Source organism: Haliaeetus albicilla, chromosome 1, assembly GCF_947461875.1.
Source record: "Haliaeetus albicilla chromosome 1, bHalAlb1.1, whole genome shotgun sequence".
Classification (NCBI taxonomy): domain Eukaryota; kingdom Metazoa; phylum Chordata; class Aves; order Accipitriformes; family Accipitridae; genus Haliaeetus; species Haliaeetus albicilla.
The window spans coordinates 27,206,128-27,224,547 of NC_091483.1; the positions used below are offsets into that span (position 1 = coordinate 27,206,128).

General features: G+C 37.5%; 1 protein-coding gene across 1 annotated transcript in view; it reads left to right on the plus strand.

The window, feature by feature from the left end:
- PAPSS1 (3'-phosphoadenosine 5'-phosphosulfate synthase 1) overlaps window positions 1–18,420 on the plus strand; it is a 48,025-nt gene that overhangs the window by 8,852 nt on the left and 20,753 nt on the right. Inside the window, exons 3-7 of the mRNA XM_069783108.1 lie at window positions 3,266–3,501; window positions 4,853–4,991; window positions 7,096–7,214; window positions 15,174–15,287; window positions 17,236–17,347. Coding sequence (XP_069639209.1) covers window positions 3,266–3,501; window positions 4,853–4,991; window positions 7,096–7,214; window positions 15,174–15,287; window positions 17,236–17,347 — 720 coding nt within the window. The remainder of the gene's footprint in view (window positions 1–3,265; window positions 3,502–4,852; window positions 4,992–7,095; window positions 7,215–15,173; window positions 15,288–17,235; window positions 17,348–18,420) is intronic.

The window sequence follows — 18,420 nt, forward strand, 5'->3', positions numbered from 1 at the left end:
AGATTTATTTGAGAGCTAAATTTTAGTGAATGTCTTATGTTGAGTCAGAGTGTCCTAGTAAAAAAACCCTGAGGAATCTATCAAAAATATGGAAAATCATTACTTTAATGTATAAAATAATATGCAATTTTGAGAGTGTAAGTTATTTTAAAGACTTGTCAGCTCAAAAGCTGTTTTTAAAATTCATTATTATATAACCTTAACTTTTGCGTTTCGTTACATGTTGGAGACCAAGTGATGTGTGAAAAGCCAGAGCATTTGAGCGAATAGTAAGGTAGATGTGGTGAGAAAAATTGCAAGTCAAAGACTGCATCAATGAGAAGTAAATGATGAAGTTGCTGAAATTTTTAATTTGGACTGCCATGCTTATTTTCTAGGATGGGGGTGTACTTAATTGCTACCAAAAGAAGACTGTTCTGTTTCCAGCCTTGCTTTCCTTCTCTTGCCTTGCACAAGCTGTAGTGCTTTCCTAGCCCAACCTTGAGCTGATTCAACTTGCTAAATCAACAGTGAACTTAACACAGCCTCCACACACACACAAAAAGAGGAAAAAAAAAATAGAAAGGAAAAAAAAAAAGAAACAAACTGAGTTGGCTAACTGGCACCAGAGGTGGTGGAATAATACAGGTAGGATGGTGTGAGTGGAGAGAGGGGAGGGCAAGAGAGCAGGACTTCCTCTTTTGGAAGCTGGTTCTGGACTAAGTCAAAACATTCAGCTTCATCATTGTATTGGTTTTGTGTGGCAAGGGTTTGGTAGCGGGGGGGGGGTTACAAGGGTGGCTTCTGTAAGAAGCTGCTGGAAGCTTCCCCTGTGTTCGAGAGAGCCCATACCAGCCGGCTCTAAGATGGACCCGCCGCCGGCCAAGGCCGAGCCAATCAGCAATAGTGGTAACACCTCTGTGATAACATTTTTAAGAAGGGAAAAAGTTGGGATGGGGAGAAACAGCCGCCGGAGAGAGGAGTGAGAACATGTAAGAGAAACAAGCCTGCGGACACCAAGGTCAGTGAAGAAGGAGGGGGAGGAGATGCTCCAGGTGCCGGAGTGGAGATTCCCCTGCAGCCCGTGGTGAAGACCATGGTGAGGCAGGCTGTCCCCCTGCAGTCCATGGAGGTCCACAGTGGAGCAGATATCCACCTGCACCCTGTGGAGGACCCCACGGCGGAGCAGGTGGGTTCCTGAAGGAGGCTGTGGCCCCATGGGAACCCCGCGCTGGAGCAGGCTCCTGGCAGGACCTGCGGATCTGTGGAGAGAGGAGCCCACTCTGGAGCAGGTTTTCTGGCAGGACTTGTGACCCCGTGGGGGACCCACTCTGGAGCAGTGTGCTCCTGAAGGACTGTACACTGTGGAGAGGACCCATGCTGGAGCAGTTCGTGAAGAACTGCAGCGTGTGGGAAGGACCCACGTTGGAGAAGTTCATGGAGGACTGTCTCCCGTGGGTGGGACACCACGCTGGAGCAGGGAAAGAGTGTGATGAGTCCTGCCCCTGAGGAGGATGAAGTGGCAGAAAATAACGTGTGATGACCGTAAAACCCCATCCCCATCCCCCTGTGCCGCTGGGGGTGTTTGGTAGAGAATCCGGGAATGAAGTTGTGCCCAGGAAGAAGGGAGGTGTGGAGGGAAGGTGTTCTGAGATTTGGTTCTATTTCTTATTACCTTACTCTGGTTGATTTGTAATAAATTGAGTTAATTTTCCCCAAACTGAGTCTGTTTTGCCCGTGACGGTAATTGGTGAGTGATCTCTCCTGTCCTTATCTCAACCCGCAAGATCTTTGTTATATTTTTCTCTCCCTTGTCCAGCTGAGGATGGGGGAGTGATAGAACAGCTTTGGTGGGCACCTGGCGTCCAGCCAGGGTTAACCCATCACAATCATGTATGGCTGTTATTCTTTTCAAAGTAGACAGGTAAGCATTGACACAAGAAACTTGAGTTGTCCAAGAAAACGTAGATAATTTTTAATGATGATGATAGGACGTTATTCACAACTCTGCAATTTTTTGAGAGTTTTGAGTATAAGCCAAACCATACTGAAATCTGTGAGATGGATGCAGGGGCTTTAGTTGAGAGAGATGTGTGGGCTTAAGTTCTCGTGTAGGACTTGACCTGGTACACATGTATTCTTATGTTTTCAGTAGACTGCTCTGCATCTTCTGGATATTAAATTGAGTGAAGGAGGAACCAATGCAATGACTCCTCCTCTTTAAATTACCCTAAACTATTGCAGCTATCCAGGTTTCCTTTGCACTTTGTGTTTTCTTAGAACATGCTTGTTAGCATGATTGTCATCCTTTGCTGTAAAGGTCTTAGAAGTAATTCCAAACTGCCGTTTTGTGTGATTATTTTTTTTTTCTTCTTTCTCTGAAAGCTAGAATAAATCTTAACAACCACTAATAAAGATGAAAAAAACTTTTCTTCACCCACTACTGCTATTTTTTTTTTAAACTACCGTTATCCCCCCCCCCTTTTTTTTTTCGTACTTAAAGGATCAATGTCATCTTATGGAGATTTGAGTTTGTGTCCCATTTAGGAATTGCTCTGTATAAGCTGAAGCACGTGCTCTAGATAAACTCCTGAAATCTAGTCTGGAAAATTATTTAAATAAATTTACAACTTAAAGTGAACAGTAGACTTTTTGGTGCCAGTGAGACTTCTCAATTGTTTAAAGGTTTGTTGCCGAAGATTTTGAACTAGAGCAAAGTTTAATATTAAAATGGTCTTTGCTTGTTGCTAACAGACTCTGGTTAGTGGAGCATGACTGCTGTGCGTGAGTCTTGAGTGAGTGAGTTTTGTTGTGTCTGTGGTGTCTAATTCAGTGCTGTTGTTTTGCAAGGACTAAGAACAGAGTGTAGTTTGGTCTGATCCCATTTCTTTTGTTGACTGGAATTCACTTCAGTGTGAGATCTTCCTCTTCCGATGTAAACGTAACATCTTAACTCTGTGTTGGGTTTTTGAATCTAGTTTGCTCAGGTAGTAACAACTACCAGCAGCAGCACTGGGGAATGTGCACGACCTCTATAAGCGGCAGCAGCTCTCAAGGCCAAACTGTTTTATCTGCTTCTAATTGCACACTTAACTTTGTGCCTTACTCTCCCCGTACCCATTGTCTGGCACTTGGCTTATATTGCAGGTAAGCATCTCCAAAAGGCATTGCTGCTGATGCCTGTCCCTTTGGGTTTTTCATACTAGCAGTGGTACATGTACTACAATTTGCACTAACTTGTTTCTATGCTTATAATATATATTCATATTATTATTGAATATTCTAGGTCTGTCTGGTGCTGGGAAGACTACAGTGAGCATGGCACTGGAAGAGTATTTAGTATGCCATGGCATTCCGTGCTACACATTGGATGGTGACAATATTCGCCAAGGCCTTAATAAGAATTTGGGTTTCACGCCAGAAGATAGAGAAGAAAATGTCCGTCGTATTGCTGAGGTTGCTAAATTGTTTGCAGATGCTGGTTTGGTGTGCATTACTAGTTTCATCTCTCCTTATGCTCAGGTAAATGTGAAAACCCTCTAGATAAAGTGTAGGGAAAATAAAAAATGCAGAATGTCACTCAGAATTTTAGTTATAGGATTCCCTTGTTGAACTTAGCCAGGATCAAATGTTTGCTTGATTTCTTTTTTTATGTCATTTCCTTTCTAGAGGTGATTACTCAAATTTCAGAAACACTATCTCAATAAAAATTTAAAAAGTTTGTTAGTCCCATAACTGCCCTTCAGTGTACTAGGCAGAATTATCAATCTAATATTAGGAGCAAAACCAAATGGTACTCCAAGAAAGAGTCTTAAAATTACAATATCTTGTTCGATCCATGTAGATTCCAGTACTTTATAAACATGAAGACTAGGTATACCCTTAATATGAAGACTCAGTTAAACTGTTTTTAAAACCAGCTTTTCCTTCAGTTAATGAATAGCTTGAGCTGTATTTTACCAAGTGGCTTAAGGGAAAAATGTTTAATTGCCCATAGTTCTTTTTACTTTATTTCATGTTGTGTATACAATGTGACATTAGATAATACTGAAAATTAACCTAAATCCATGTTCACATTGTTTTGTGAAGACTTTTTTTTGTCTGTGTATGAGAATATGGATGGGAGAGACAAAAAGGATGTGTGAACAGCAAGCATCTTGAAGAATGACCCAGGGGCTGTAGCTCAGACGTTTCACAGCATGAGAAGGTGTTATTTCTTCAGTTATAGTGGTACAAACAGTTCTGATAATAATTCAGGGAGCTCAAGATCCTGCAGTAAACCAGAAGTCTACATATGAGGAAAAATAACCATATTTACTAAGAGATGGTTTTAGTGGATTTTTTGAAAGCTTTTTGTTCTCTAAATGAAGTTCACCAATTGTTTCAATGCTTGGCAAGCCATACAAATATTATTTTATTTGGAGTATACAAGTCGTGAGATTAATGAATCTAGGGAAATCTGGTGCTCTGGAGAGAAGGGTGGTCATATCAGGAGCAGCAGGTAATAATAACTCCTCTGACTTTAGTGAGCTAGGTGAATGTAACTGCTGGGGATGTAACTCCTAAGTTAGGGGCAGGTATAGAAAATTCTACGCTGTTTGCCTGGGTTTGGTTTTTTGTTTTTTGGGTTTTTTTTATAAATCAGCTTAATGTAAAAGTTCTCAGATCTTCATGTCAGCTTTTACCATGTGATGAATTGCAGCCAAACTGATGTAGCTTGCAGGGCATCAGTTGATCAAATCATGTTTATTTTTTCAAAATTTGAAAACTCATTTACATTCTGCTATCAGCTTCTTTAAAATGAACTTCTGAAGCAGAAAGACAATAAGAATATGTGGGCAATCTTTTAGGGTTTCTTTCTGTTTTCTTTCAGGATCGTAATAATGCCAGACGCATTCATGAAGGGGCAAGTTTGCCTTTTTTTGAAGTATTTGTGGATGCTCCATTGCATGTCTGTGAGCAGAGAGATGTTAAAGGACTCTATAAGAAAGCCAGGGCTGGAGAAATTAAAGGTGAATCTAGATGTAGTCACATCCTCTCTACATAAGTGAAACATTGGTGTAATTTGACTCCACATAAGTGGACGTGCTCAAGTCTGTGAGTGTACCACCCTTAAAAGCAGCATGGACTGGGGACAGGACTGAGCAGAAAATTGGGATTGACTTCTAGGTCATGCAACTGACTAGTTAAATGCATAGGACAGTAAAAGGGCAAAAGTGGCTATCCTCACATCGAAAAATCTTGAGCAGATTACATGGTTTCTATTGCAAGCTTTTATGATTGAGGATTAGTCTATCTCCTTTGTGTGTCCATTGACTAGTTAAAAAAGAGCCTGATTCTCTCTAAAGTCTACAAAGAATTGCATTAATAAGAGTTACTAACTTCTTTCAAAAAGTAAAGCATGATCACTATCTTTTTGTAAAGACCATTAAGAACACTTCTGAAGAGACTAACTTTTATTTTGAAATTAGGGTTCTATGCTACTGCCCGTGAAAATGATTTCCTATCCCCAGTCTCAGATGAAGATTTAAGTACAGCCTGCAATAAAAAAAAGCTTAAGTAGGTGATTACTCATTACAATTATTGTTCCAAGCGCTGCTTTGCTCTGTGTTATATTATAGTTTGCAGAGGCTGACAATAGCACTTTTTACCTGTACTAAGAAGCAAAGCATTTTTTAAAGTAATCACTTTCAGGGGCTGAGTTTGCAGGTGCTGTAATGATGAACTCACCATTAATCAAAAGTGATGTAAAAGTCAAGAAATCTAAGACATTCCACATGAGTGGTTGCTTGATACTTCTGGTACTACCAAATATATAACATGAAGACCAGGAATAAAAAAGGCTGAACTCAGGTTTGCTCAGAATCAAAGCAAGATGGCTTGAGATGGCACAATACAAAGACATAGTTCTGTACAGAATCCTTATTTATGCTGTAGAACTTCCTTAATATTTTTTTTAATTTTACAAGCCCCATATGTTATTGTGTTACTTTAGAAGTGGTAGTGAGGTAGACAGTGCCTGAGTAAGCTACAAGTGGGTCTAGCAGTAGCTGTATCTTATGATCTATCCAATATATGAAAGATGAAAATTAAATGAACTTGCCTATTCATAAGGAATGTCAGCAACTGTTGTCGTCTTTTTCCCTGGCAATAGTAATGGGACACTTTCTTTGCTCCCTATTCCCACTCCTCCAGTAATCAGATACTTATAAAGCATACAGGTTTTGGAACAGGTATCGGCCTTTCTTTATCACATGGGGTACTGCAGCAATTGATCTTTTTCTCTGCTGGGGAATTAAGCTACTAATTTGAAAGTATTTCAGTCTGAAGTGAAAAACTCGAGTTTTGATGTTTTCATTTGCAATTATAGAGAATGCAGATGTTCAGTTGCTGTAACCCAGCTGTTATTTCTCTGCAGACCTGACTTGCAGTGCTTACATGCTTTGTCTTTGGGCTTGATTTTTCCTTCTTGTTTATGCATGGGTAGTCAGAATCTCCTCTGTTTCAAAGCAGATTGCTAGCTAAGTAGGCCAGAACAAGTGTCACTGGTAGCTTGCACGGTCTGTGACAAAAGTTATTATAACTATAATACACACACACATATCTACCTTAAATTAACAGCTATCTTAAGAAGGGTATATTAGCTAAACTAATGTAATAGGTGTTGGAATTCCTTACTCTTCAGAGTACTGCTTGGTGGCTTGAGTGTAAATTTACTTATATATTGGTCGTTCAACATCAGGCTTTCTGTTAAAAAAAAAAAAAGCAACAATCACAGCTAACAATGAAGGACAGCTGATGGATGACTAACTCTGGGTTGATGTGCACAGTCCTTCTGCCAGTGCTCCTTTCTTTATTCACAGTATAAATCAAATAACTTCACCAACAAAAATGTGCTATGTATGTGCTGCATGCAGTCATGTAGTAGGATTAGCAGATGGTCTTATAAAGAAAAAAAATGTTGATTTCCCTAAGAAATCCTGTATTAAGGAAGCTAAAACTCTGTGCTCTTGCCTGTTGTGTTGGTTTATGTCTAGAAAACTGTCTGTGAACAATGTTAAAATGGAGTCATCTTTTGGAAAAAGTCACTTAAGATTTTTGTCTTATGTTCTGTAGGTTTTACTGGGATTGACTCCGAGTATGAAAAACCGGAAGCACCAGAGCTTGTGCTGAAAACTGATTCCTGTGATGTGAATGATTGTATACAGCAAGTTGTGGAACTTCTTCAAGAAAGGGTAAGCAGAAATACAGACATATTTTAGTAACTTTTTTTCAAAGAATTTGTGCCTGCAATCTGAATGTATGTGCTGGTAAAAGCAAAGATAGTTTTTAAGAGTTAAAGGCTTATACATCTTTAAATTCTAGCTTTTAAACTTGTCCTATTGCATGTTTCTGTTTTAAACATTGCAACAACATTGATCTCTAAGTGAAATAAGATTTGGACAAGTGGAAAATTAATTTATATTATCATAACTGATAACTGGAAGGGAGAGAAGGCTGCCTCTGTTACAGAACCAATGATGAATGCTGACTTTAAAATTGGTTGCTAGCATTTGTAGGAGTCTGAAATTTTTTACTTTGTCTCTATAGCGTACAAATTAATATATACTGCAGATGTGAAGAGATAGGGAGGCACTTACACAGTAATTTGAGATGGCTTAAATAGGGGCTGCTGTGGTTGTGTCTGGGTTCCCTTGTTTCCACTGTTTTTCTTGCGCTAGTAAAAGTGGTCCTGCACTTCTGTAATGACCAGTTCAGGAAGCTGATCTTCTTGACATGGCTGAGTAGAGTTAATGGTTCATAGCTTCTGAAAAGGTAGATCTCTTTCCTTGTTCATGCCTGCAATCTATACCATCCCTTTTGAAGACTCTGGGCCTCCTCCTGTTGTCTGATAAATGGATTCAGCTCATTACCCAACCTAAAATAAAACCAAACAAAAAAAAAACCACAAAGAAACAAACAAAAAAAACCCCAACAAACCACCCACAGAAAACAAAACAAACATACAAAAAACCCCAAGCCAAAAACTTACTAAAAGTGAAGGCAGCCATGAGATGGCTTTATTCTCTTAAAAACCATACCCCCAGAATTTGCTAATCTTCCTGTAGAAGATATGTGTCTCCTTACATTCTTATCTATAGTCAGTGGGTAGTGGGATGACATTTCAGACAATTATTTTAATTTAGATACTCTAGCAGACAATTATTCATGGTTTTTTTGTGAGGTGGATGTTCTGGAAATTTAGGATGTAGGCAGTAGCTTGAGTAAAGCTCCACCAAGTGTTGAAGTTGGTACAAGCAAGAGACCTCATCACGTAGCCAGCATGGAGTTAATTTTCACCCTCCGTGTCAGTACAGGTCTGGAGAGATTTAGTCTCTTGTATCTAAATTTTCGAGAAAATTGTTAATAGATCACTGCTTTCTCAGGACATAAGACAGCAAACCGTAGCAGAATTCTAGATTTTTACCCTAATGCTCATCTGAATATTTTTTTGGAAGAAAAAAGGAGAGAGCTGTGTAGGAGTCCTACCTATGGGAGGTGGCAGTTCCTGACAGTGGGAGGCCCTGCACCTCCTGCTCGGAAGAACAATTCAGTATGTTTCATAATTGTAGAAACCAATGTCACGTGTGCCAAGATAGTAATCCCCAAAGTCTTGCATTGGTGCGCTTGGTACACAGTGCTGAATAATGGCTCCTGGCCCAGTCAGCTTTGCTCCGTCCTTTGCTTAAGGCACATTTTAGCCCTTTTTTTCCTTTCTTTGTAGACAACAGTATCATGAATGCCAAGATATCTTAGTGGTTGCTTACTTTAATGAGAGACAATGAAACCAAGGCATGGCTGAACAGGCACCTCTTGTTCTCAGGCCATATTAATACAGTGATATCTTGAGAATATAATTTCTGTAGGTTTTCTTTAGTTGGAACAAGCTGTGTCTGTGGTGTTCTTTAATAATCCATTGTGATTACTAAAGAAAAAGACCATTGGCCAGCAGCACTAAAAATAATTTGGGATGTTTGTTTTGTTTCAATAGCTGTGAAAAACTTTGGGAAGAAGTCTGCTCAAAGTATTGGTAATCCTTGAATTTCAAGGACTGTTTTTATACTAGTTCAGACAATAATGGCAGTAAAGAGAAGACAACTGGAACTATATAAATGTGTGTTGAGATAGACAGATATACACACACATATGTTTATTAAACAAGAATTTGAAACATTGTTCTTTTATAGGTAGTGGAATTATTTGTTTCTTAGAATTTTTCATAATATTTGAAAAGAACACTGAAACAAATTTATCAGGTCTTTTCCAAAACCATGTTCAATTGTTAATGGAAGAAAAAAGGAGGTAACCACACAGCAATAGGAGTAATAAGCAGCTGTTGAATCTGGAAAGTTTTTTTGTCATATAACTTGGTTTTGAGGGCCAGCTGGTTTGGTTTCTTTGCATGTAAATGCAGTAGATACTTCAAAGTTCGTTTTAGGGACCTAGATTGCAAGGTACTGATGAGTATCTCCTAAAGATACCAAGTCTGAGTCATATGAAAAGTTCCATTTTTTTTTTTTTTCTTTTTCCCAACTGCTTTCAGTACTGTACAAATCAGTGCTTGCAAATTTTCTTTTTTTTTAAGTCAGTGTGGCTTTTGAGCTTGATAAATTTGGCTTTCAATCTGCTGATATTTTCTAATGGAGTCAGAAAAGCCTAGTGCGGGTGTTGGGCTGTAAAGATTTCATTGTTTTCATTGTTTTTCCTGCCAACAAATATAGCTGATCTAGCCCCTTGCACAAAGTTTGTATTTCCTTACTATGGAGTAAGTTCAATATTTAGCCTGGAAAATATTTTCTGAAGAAGTCATAGCTCAGGAAGGCCACCTTTATTATTAAGGAAGTGCAAAAGTGTACAAGGAAAGAGTTGCATTTCCAGTAGGTAACTTTAAACTTTTAACTGCCTTTGTATAAAAGTCCCATTCTTAGGGACATCAACTTATGGCGGCTCTGCGAATATCGCCCCCCCAAACTGGAATCTTATTATGCACTTCTGCTACTATTTAGATAAATCCACTGTGAATGTATGAACTTTCTGTCCCTTCCTCCATCTCCCACCCATCCCCCAACAGTTACAGCCAAGTTCTTATTTAAGCTTAGCATTATACTTGTGTTTGGAAAGGTGGTCCTCATGGTATCATATAGTACTGATTTCCTAGCTTTATTTGCACAATTACCTGCAATTGTATTCAAATTCTGTATTTTGGAGTGGTGAGAATTTGGAGCAGAGTAGAAGTTGGGGGTTGTTCTTTGTTGCTGTGGTTTATAAGATCAGTCTCTTGTTTTAGGATGTGAAAGTTGAGGCTGGTGGTTCCCGGAAAATATGTAGAAATGGATTCTGCTGTTCTGTACATCTGTTCAGTTTTGTTGTTTTTTTTGCCTCAGGTTATACTGCAACTGTCACTGTAACGACACAGTGATTCTCTCTGGAGCAAAGTTCTCAATCTTGTGTAGTTCCTCATTCACTTATCAAAAATTTGATAACAAAGAATACTCTCGGTGATCACCTTCATCACCAACATGACTTACAGCAGGCTCCAAAACAGCTTTCAGTATTTTTTTTTTTTTATTGAGAAACTTGCCAACATGGGAGCTTAGTATGTTTAATATCTGTAACATTCATGTAGAGCAGGCATTACAGGTCTTCAGCCCACTTTTTCATTATTTGACTGTAAATTAGGCACTCAGTAGAGTATATTTGACACAACTGATTATACCCAGCTGCTAGCTAGGTACTGAATAATTATTTTATATGAAACTTTGTTTCTTGTCTTCTCCTGCTTTCAAAATCATTTCAGCAGAAAATTTGTACGAATACAACTGTTAGTTGTTTGGACGCAGTGTTCAAACCAAACGCATACAGCAAAAGGTGATTGGGTGAGACTAGGATTCGCAAGACAAAGTGCAGACCATGGGGATTTTATAAGTGGTTTATAATGCTGGAAGTGAGCATTTGTGTGAAATATAGTACAATGACATTAACTTGCAGCATACGTACGTTTTAACTTTTATATATGCTGACATTGTGTGGAATAACTCACCTTTTTGATAACTGAACAAAGTATCTCTCTTCCTAAGACTTGAGAGGGATACAAGAGAACCGAAATAAATTGTTCAGCATTATAAAAACATTTGTCAGCATTATGAAAATACATGTCCATGCAGCAAAGGAGGCCAACTGCATACTGTACTGTAATAGCTAGAGCATAGCCAGCAGGTCAAGAGAAGAAATTCTGCTGTTTTATGTGGCACTTGAGACCTTATCTGGATACTATGTCCAGGTTTGTGCCCTTCTCCCTCGCTTAGTAGGAGACAGACATTGATGTACTAGAGTGAGTTGAGCAGGGGGCCACTAAGATGGTCAGGGGCTGGAGCACATCACCATACAAGGAGAGGCTGAGGGGTACTGGACTTGTTCAGCCTGAAGAAGAGAAGGCTAAAGGAGATCTTGTTGCTGTTTCTAGCAGCCCAATGGAAAGGTATAGAGAAGATGAAGACTTTTCTCAGAGGTTTACAAGGGTAGGATGAGGGGCAACAGGCATGAGATGAAACATGGGAAATTCAAAGTAGACAGAGGAGGAAGAAGGCCTTTCACTATAAAGATGATCAAATATTAGAACAAGTTGCCCTGAGAGTTTGTGGATACTCCATCCTTGCAGATGTTCGAAACTTTATGGGCCAAGTTCCCAAGCAGCTTGCTGTACTAGGATCAGTTTTGAGCAGGAGGCTGGACTAGATGACCTCCAGAGGCCCCTTTGTGATTCTCTGATAAGGTTAATAGTTATTTTGTGTAAGAAGCTGGGATTAAAAAAACACGCTCTGTGTAAAGGATATGCAAGATAATACTTTTAGATTTATACTGTTACAATGAAGATTTAAACACACAACAGTAAAGATGTAAGCCACAGTGAGCAGAAATGAGTATAAGCTTTTAAGCATAATTTTAAAAAAACCACCTCAGTATTCAACTTCTGTAATTCCCACATCAATAAAACATTGATTTCTTCTCATGCTTAGGAAAGTAAGCAGAACTTCCTGTATTTTAAATTATGGATTTCCTATTTTTGAGGTATGTGTGCTTTGGCTGTGGTTGTTTTCTTCTGAAAATGTACAACTTAATGTTATAGAAATTGTTTTCAGTAGCTCAAATTAATAAAAAAGCATGTATAATTTTGGAGTTATTATTAAAGAACAAGCTTCAGTTACATTGAATTGTGTAATCATGAAATACTGTGGTGGTGTCATTTTTGTAACTTATTTCTTCTGCTTTCTTCTCTTGTTTTTTAGCTTCTGTATTCTGGGAAAAGGCACAGACAAGGTTTTGGTTCAGAGCCATTCCATGTTAATTGCAGAGACTCCAATTAGGCAACAATCATCCAGTTAGATCTGCTGACTGATATGTTTGTTATGAGTATTTCCTAAATTTTTTCAGTAAAAATTATTTAGGTCAATATAGATATAATATGTAAGCTAAACATGACTCATTTTGACGAAAACAAATGTGTAAAGAGTGTCTTTACACATTTGAGAGAAACAGCAGTGAATGGCTAGGGTCAGAAATTCCTCTTGAAATTCCTCTTGTTGGCACAAGAGGAGGAGTGTTTCTATGGTTCAAGTGAACTTAAAACGTGATAGAACACAACTGATGGGCAGAGAAGTGGCCCTCAGTCCAGAAAATCATGGCTGTCATTGCACTTGTCAGTTTTCCCTGTACTTTAAAGTACTGACAAACTTCCCTGCAAGCTGTAGGTACCAAAACTTCAGTGATTGTTGTAGTCAGGCAAATACTTCTGGTTTGGTTTTTTCATATATAAATAATTCAGTGGCCTCGCAAATCAATTAATATGAACTTATAAGACTAGTCGTTCACTAATGTAAATTGGATGTCACTTGTGAATGCCCATCTGCCAGAAACTTGCCTGAAGGCCCTTTCCTTACAGACTGTTGAGGACATTAGACAGCATCAGCAAAGAGCCTACCACCACAGTCTGAGGTGGCACATTCCCGTAAAGCATCTAGTATATTTTTTTTATTATTTTGCCATTGTTTATATGAATGCATTGAGAAATAATAAATATTGAGGAACGTTGCGTAACATCCTTTGGTAGAATCAACCTTTGAGTAAAGTTACTACCTTAAAGTGGTCACTAGATGGCTTGCTAACCTAGCATTTTCCTAAAATTCGTAGTTTAAAGACCTATAGATTCCTCTTGCTGCTGCGTTTTTTGTTGTTTTTTTGTTTTTTTTTTTTTTTAAATTTAAGGAGTTGTTTTAAATACCATTTTTATGTCTGCAAGGGAGTCTAGGTTTACTAATCATACAAATTCTCTAAATGTCTGACTCAGTGTTGCTATAACTGTCTTCAAGCTGTTTACATCCTTATAATGAGGTAGGTTGTTGACAGAAACTGCATTGTGAAACCTTTTTCTCCGTTGTTTTGCCCATTAGTGGGACACTAAAACTAGGATAATATTTGAAGAGACCTTTTAAATAGGCACACTTATTTTAAGCTTTTGATGGTTTGTAAAATTAGGACATTCTAGCATGGTAATGGACTAGGATCCAGAGGGGAATCTGTGAAGCAGCATAATGTGTACTCAGTCATTATAATTTGCTTGTAAGGTCTGCTGTTCTTTACAGCAGGCAATACCTTTATTTGATTCTGGGCTTATTACTGTGGCAGGAGTCTGCTGCTGCTCTCCTGGGCTGTAATGCTGCTGCTCAGACAGAAAAAATAGAAGGCAGGCTTTGTCCTAACTTACTGTATAATAAAATCAGCTTCCCAAATGGTGTCTGATATGTAATGGACTGAGCTTTTCCTTATAAAATGCAATTTCGAAGTGCTAGTTTAATTTGTGTTCCTTTCATTTGTCTTTGGATGAATGGTGTAACAGCCAGTGAGACTCCCCAAGTCTTTTTACTCCTGCAGACATTTTATCTCCCACTTGCTTTCATCATCCCACTCCCTTTGTTTTACTTTGCATGGATGTAGTGCCTAATGTCTGATAAATGCTTGGATAAGTGCTTTAAAATTCTTTGGCAAACTTTGTGTGTTCTACAGGCATACCTGTTTACTCTGGGCTGCATATACTGGAAAAATAAAGATAATTTCTTTATTCTTGTTATACGTCTGTATATACTTTGCTGTAAGGGTGAGCTTTTTTCCTCAAAAAGCAAAGCATTACTTTACAAAAGTTTCCAAAACTCTGAAAAACATATTTTAAAAAGAACTGTCAGCTGCTTTTCACTGATTTTTTGCTACTGAATATCACTGGAACATTTGACTGGCTTTTGACATTTTACACCATCCTTCATCAGAGGAAACTCTTTAAAGTTTTATCATGATGGCCTTCTCCCTTCTCTTTTTTTTTTTTTAAAATTATGTTTCTATCCTTATATTCATATCTTATGAGAAGTTTGAGATCTTGAGCATTGTGGATTGTCTTGTGGAGAATGTCTTGTTTAAAAAGCATGGAGAAAAACTGAATTTTTTTCAAATAAAAACCTGATATTCTGTGGTATTCTGGTTATAAAACTAGACTTCAGTTCATTGCATATACATATATATATGCACAGATGGCCTCACATTTAAATGTTCTAAGTGTTAGTGTATAGATTAGGACACTGGTGTTATGTCATTAGCTGTAGGTAACACATTTAATTTGTGCTTCTGTATTAACCACTTTCAGTTGAGATATTTTTTTTTTTTACCTCCATGTTACCAATTCTAATACACGTTGTGTAGTGAACGACTTAAATTTATAAATGCTCAGTCTCTGAAAACTTTTTTTTACTTCTCTAGCAAGAGTAAAAGCATAGAGCCTTTCTGCTGTAGATAATGTAGGCATTAAGTCATAAAAACTGTGCTTAATTCAACAGTTAAATATTTACTAGGTAAATGTTACATGGGGTACTTAAGGTTCAGAAAAAAAATCTCGTCAGAATGTTTCCCTTTAGTTACTCAAGCGAGCAGCCTGGCTAGCAATATGTCATAATCTTGGAACAGTGCTGGTTTTTAGATGATTAAAAATTATTTAATGAATAAACTCTTGCTACAGAGTAGCGCAACATTAGAATTTTACTTCTTGACCACGTGTTCAGTGTCGAAGAAGCATTCAGAGGAAACATTAAGTTCTGTTTATTCCTTTTACACAGGACATTGTACCAGTGGATGCCTCTTATGAGGTGAAAGAGCTTTATGTGCCAGAAAACAAGCTGCAGTTGGCCAAAACTGATGCTGAGTCTTTGTTAACCTTGGAAATAAATAAGGTATTGTGTCTTAAGTTGTCTCGTTGCTGAAGTTGAAAGACAGTCTAATCTGTTGCTCAGCAGAAGTAGATATAGTCAAAATACCTGTACTGGTTACAGAATGTATCTCGATATAACTTTTCCCTCTTTTCTTGAGAGAAATCACAGCATCTGTGTTTTCTTTGATCACTTACTAGAGATAACAATTGAATCATTGTAATTTCATAAATAATGTCTGCTACAGTGTTACTTAGTTTATCCCAAGCCTGGAGATTAAATTTACAGTGACTTCTTCCCCTGCCTACCCCCCTCCATGGACTAAACCATGCCTGGCATGTCTTGTATGAATAGTTGTTTCTAGAAGAATTACTAACTTTTTTTTTTTTTAGTTTACTTACAAAAGCCATTTTATTTTGAATTGTAATGACTTAGAAATACGAAGGAAATCAGTTACTGCTCTTGATTGTCCTTGTTGGTAACCTTCAGCTGAATGATAGTAACCTTATAGACCAGGCTCAAACAGTTGCAAACTTAAGTCTACAGAGAGATGATCAGATCTACTTTATTGGGTTTTTTTCCTGATTAGAACATATTCATGCTACTTTTCTAGCTTCCAGCAGAGAAAATGTGGAAAAGTATGGATCAACTTGATCAACTCTGTTCTTATTTTGGTTAAATGCATTATTTTCTGACTCAGATAAATTAGGCAAAGCTGCTTCTGGCTGTGTTTCTGTTCTACCTCATCTTCTTTTTCTGAAGAACTAGGCCTAAACACAGATACAATGCATGAGTTTTCTCACGGGCTTTTTGACAGTATTACTAGAACTTAAAGATAAGCATTTGATAGAGGAGCTGACTAAGCTCAGAGTTGAGCATCTGCAGTGAGTAACTTGACTTTGAAGGACTGAGGTGACATACTAAGCACTGAATTAAATAGCTTTAAAATTTGCCTAGCCATCTACTACTACTAAATTTTAATAATTCCTTTCATTGTGTCTTACTAGATTCCTTTCACATATGTGTCTGTAGAACTATTTATTGCTTTGATGAGGAATAAATATTTAAGGTCACCATTACTAAATTTCTGTAGTGTTCTGTTCAAAATTGCTCCTTATCTACAACACAAAGCCTTTCCCCCTCCACCCCCAACAAGCGGTTTGTTAAATATCAAGCAAGTATATAACGTAAGCTTGGAATGAAAATGTGTGTTGTACTTGACTCAGTGTAAATTAAACCGCGTGATAAAATAAAGTGCATGACTGTCCTTGTCAAAGACTTGACCAAGTCTTAGTAATACGCATGCAGAAATAATAGAGGCCACACACTAAGTCATAGTGTGGCTGTTTAAGTGCTAAGGAAGGAAATTCCCTGTAAGCTGATAGCTCTTAAACTAAAATAAGTACTAGTCCTGAGAGAATTTTACTTCTGGATTGTCTCACTAGTTTCTGCAATAAAAATTTTCTTTCTAATCCGTTTTAAGATTAGACCTCTTAGTATTCACTCCCATAATTCTGATATTTTTGTGGTAATTGTATGTGGTGTTTTTCTTTTTTTTTTCTTTTCTTTTTTTAATTTTTTACCTCTTGGTTATCTTGCATTGTTAAAAAAATAAATGCAAGTGGGACTCTAATTCTGTTAAGTTGAACTTTATCAAATGTTTACAAATAAAGTTTGTTGTTGTGGGTGGGGTTTTTTGTGTCGCTTGGTTTGTTTTTTAACACATGGAAATTTGATCTACTGTAAGGACTGGAAAATAGCAAAAAATATGAACAGTGAGTAACAAGTTGTTCTTTTTTTCTTACTTGTAGAAACTTTGAATTCTTTGTGATTAAAAACTGTAATACTGAGAAATCTTCCATTTATACTGTCCTGAATTTTATGGGTAAATCACGATCTATTATGACTAATACCTGATGTCAATCATTAAGCAGCAACTCTTATCTACTCTGTTTCTCCATTTCTTTACAAGGTGGATATGCAATGGGTGCAAGTGCTAGCAGAAGGTTGGGCAACACCCCTGAATGGCTTTATGAGAGAGAGAGAATACCTACAGTGCCTTCACTTTGACTGTCTCCTCGATGGTAGTGTAGAACTTACCATTTGTAAAACTGAGCAAACTAATCCTACTTCTAAAATATTCTCGATGCTTTACTTAGTGGTGGTGTGGTAACATGTTATCAGGCTTGTGCATAACCTGGGATAAGAGAATAGGATATCACAATCATCAGTTTTAAACGTGATGGTTTTATTCTTTTTATACCTACCATCATGTTACAGTTTGAATGTCTTGTCTTTTTGCCTTTACAAATTGTATTTTTCAAATGATTTAATTTCTGAAAAACATTTAAACCTAAAGTCCATGTTTCTAATTTGTTTTGAAGAAATTGATTTTAGAATTCAAAATTGCAATTTAATTGCTGTTTAGCTCTGTGTGCCAAAAGATTTGGTCTGTAACAGTAATGAAGGAAAGGACAAGAAACTGACTTGAGTGCTGGAGCTATTGCAAGTATGAAATCAGAATTTGAGGAGGTAGCTTGATTATAGACAATTGTCACATGTAATTGAATTACTATGACTTAGTAATTATCCTGTGATGATTTAAATGAATATATTTTATTTTGCGTTACCAATTGGCTAAGGACAAGCATTAGTTAAGGTAGTCAACAAGCGAGAATGTCCTCAGGTTTTGGAATTTGATTGTGATCCTCTGTCATTTTTCATTTATTCCTCTTTGAAGACTCTGTTTTTCCTCCAGCCTTTTAGGTTCTTTTGCACTCTCTAGATCAAAGAGTGATAGTGAAAATTCCTGTCTCCTCACTTCTTTCTGCATTACTTTTCTCTTGCTGGAGACCAAATAGCAAAAAAAAAAAAAAAAAAAAAAAAAATCACTTGTCTCTTAGTTCTGTGATCCAGACATCTGTTGTCCCTCTTATGTTTTCTAGTTCCCTTTTCTATAAGCCTCTCGGATACTATCTTAGGCAACATAATGCCATCCTGTTATTCTGGAGTATCTAAAATTTGCAGTATTGTTTTGGACTGCTAGTTTTGTTTTCATTCCATTTGCCTTCTGTGTGTCCATCCATGTGAAATGTACTCTGCAGATGGCACGTTATGCATTCAACTGCTAAAACAGCTTTTAGCTCCTTATTCTGCC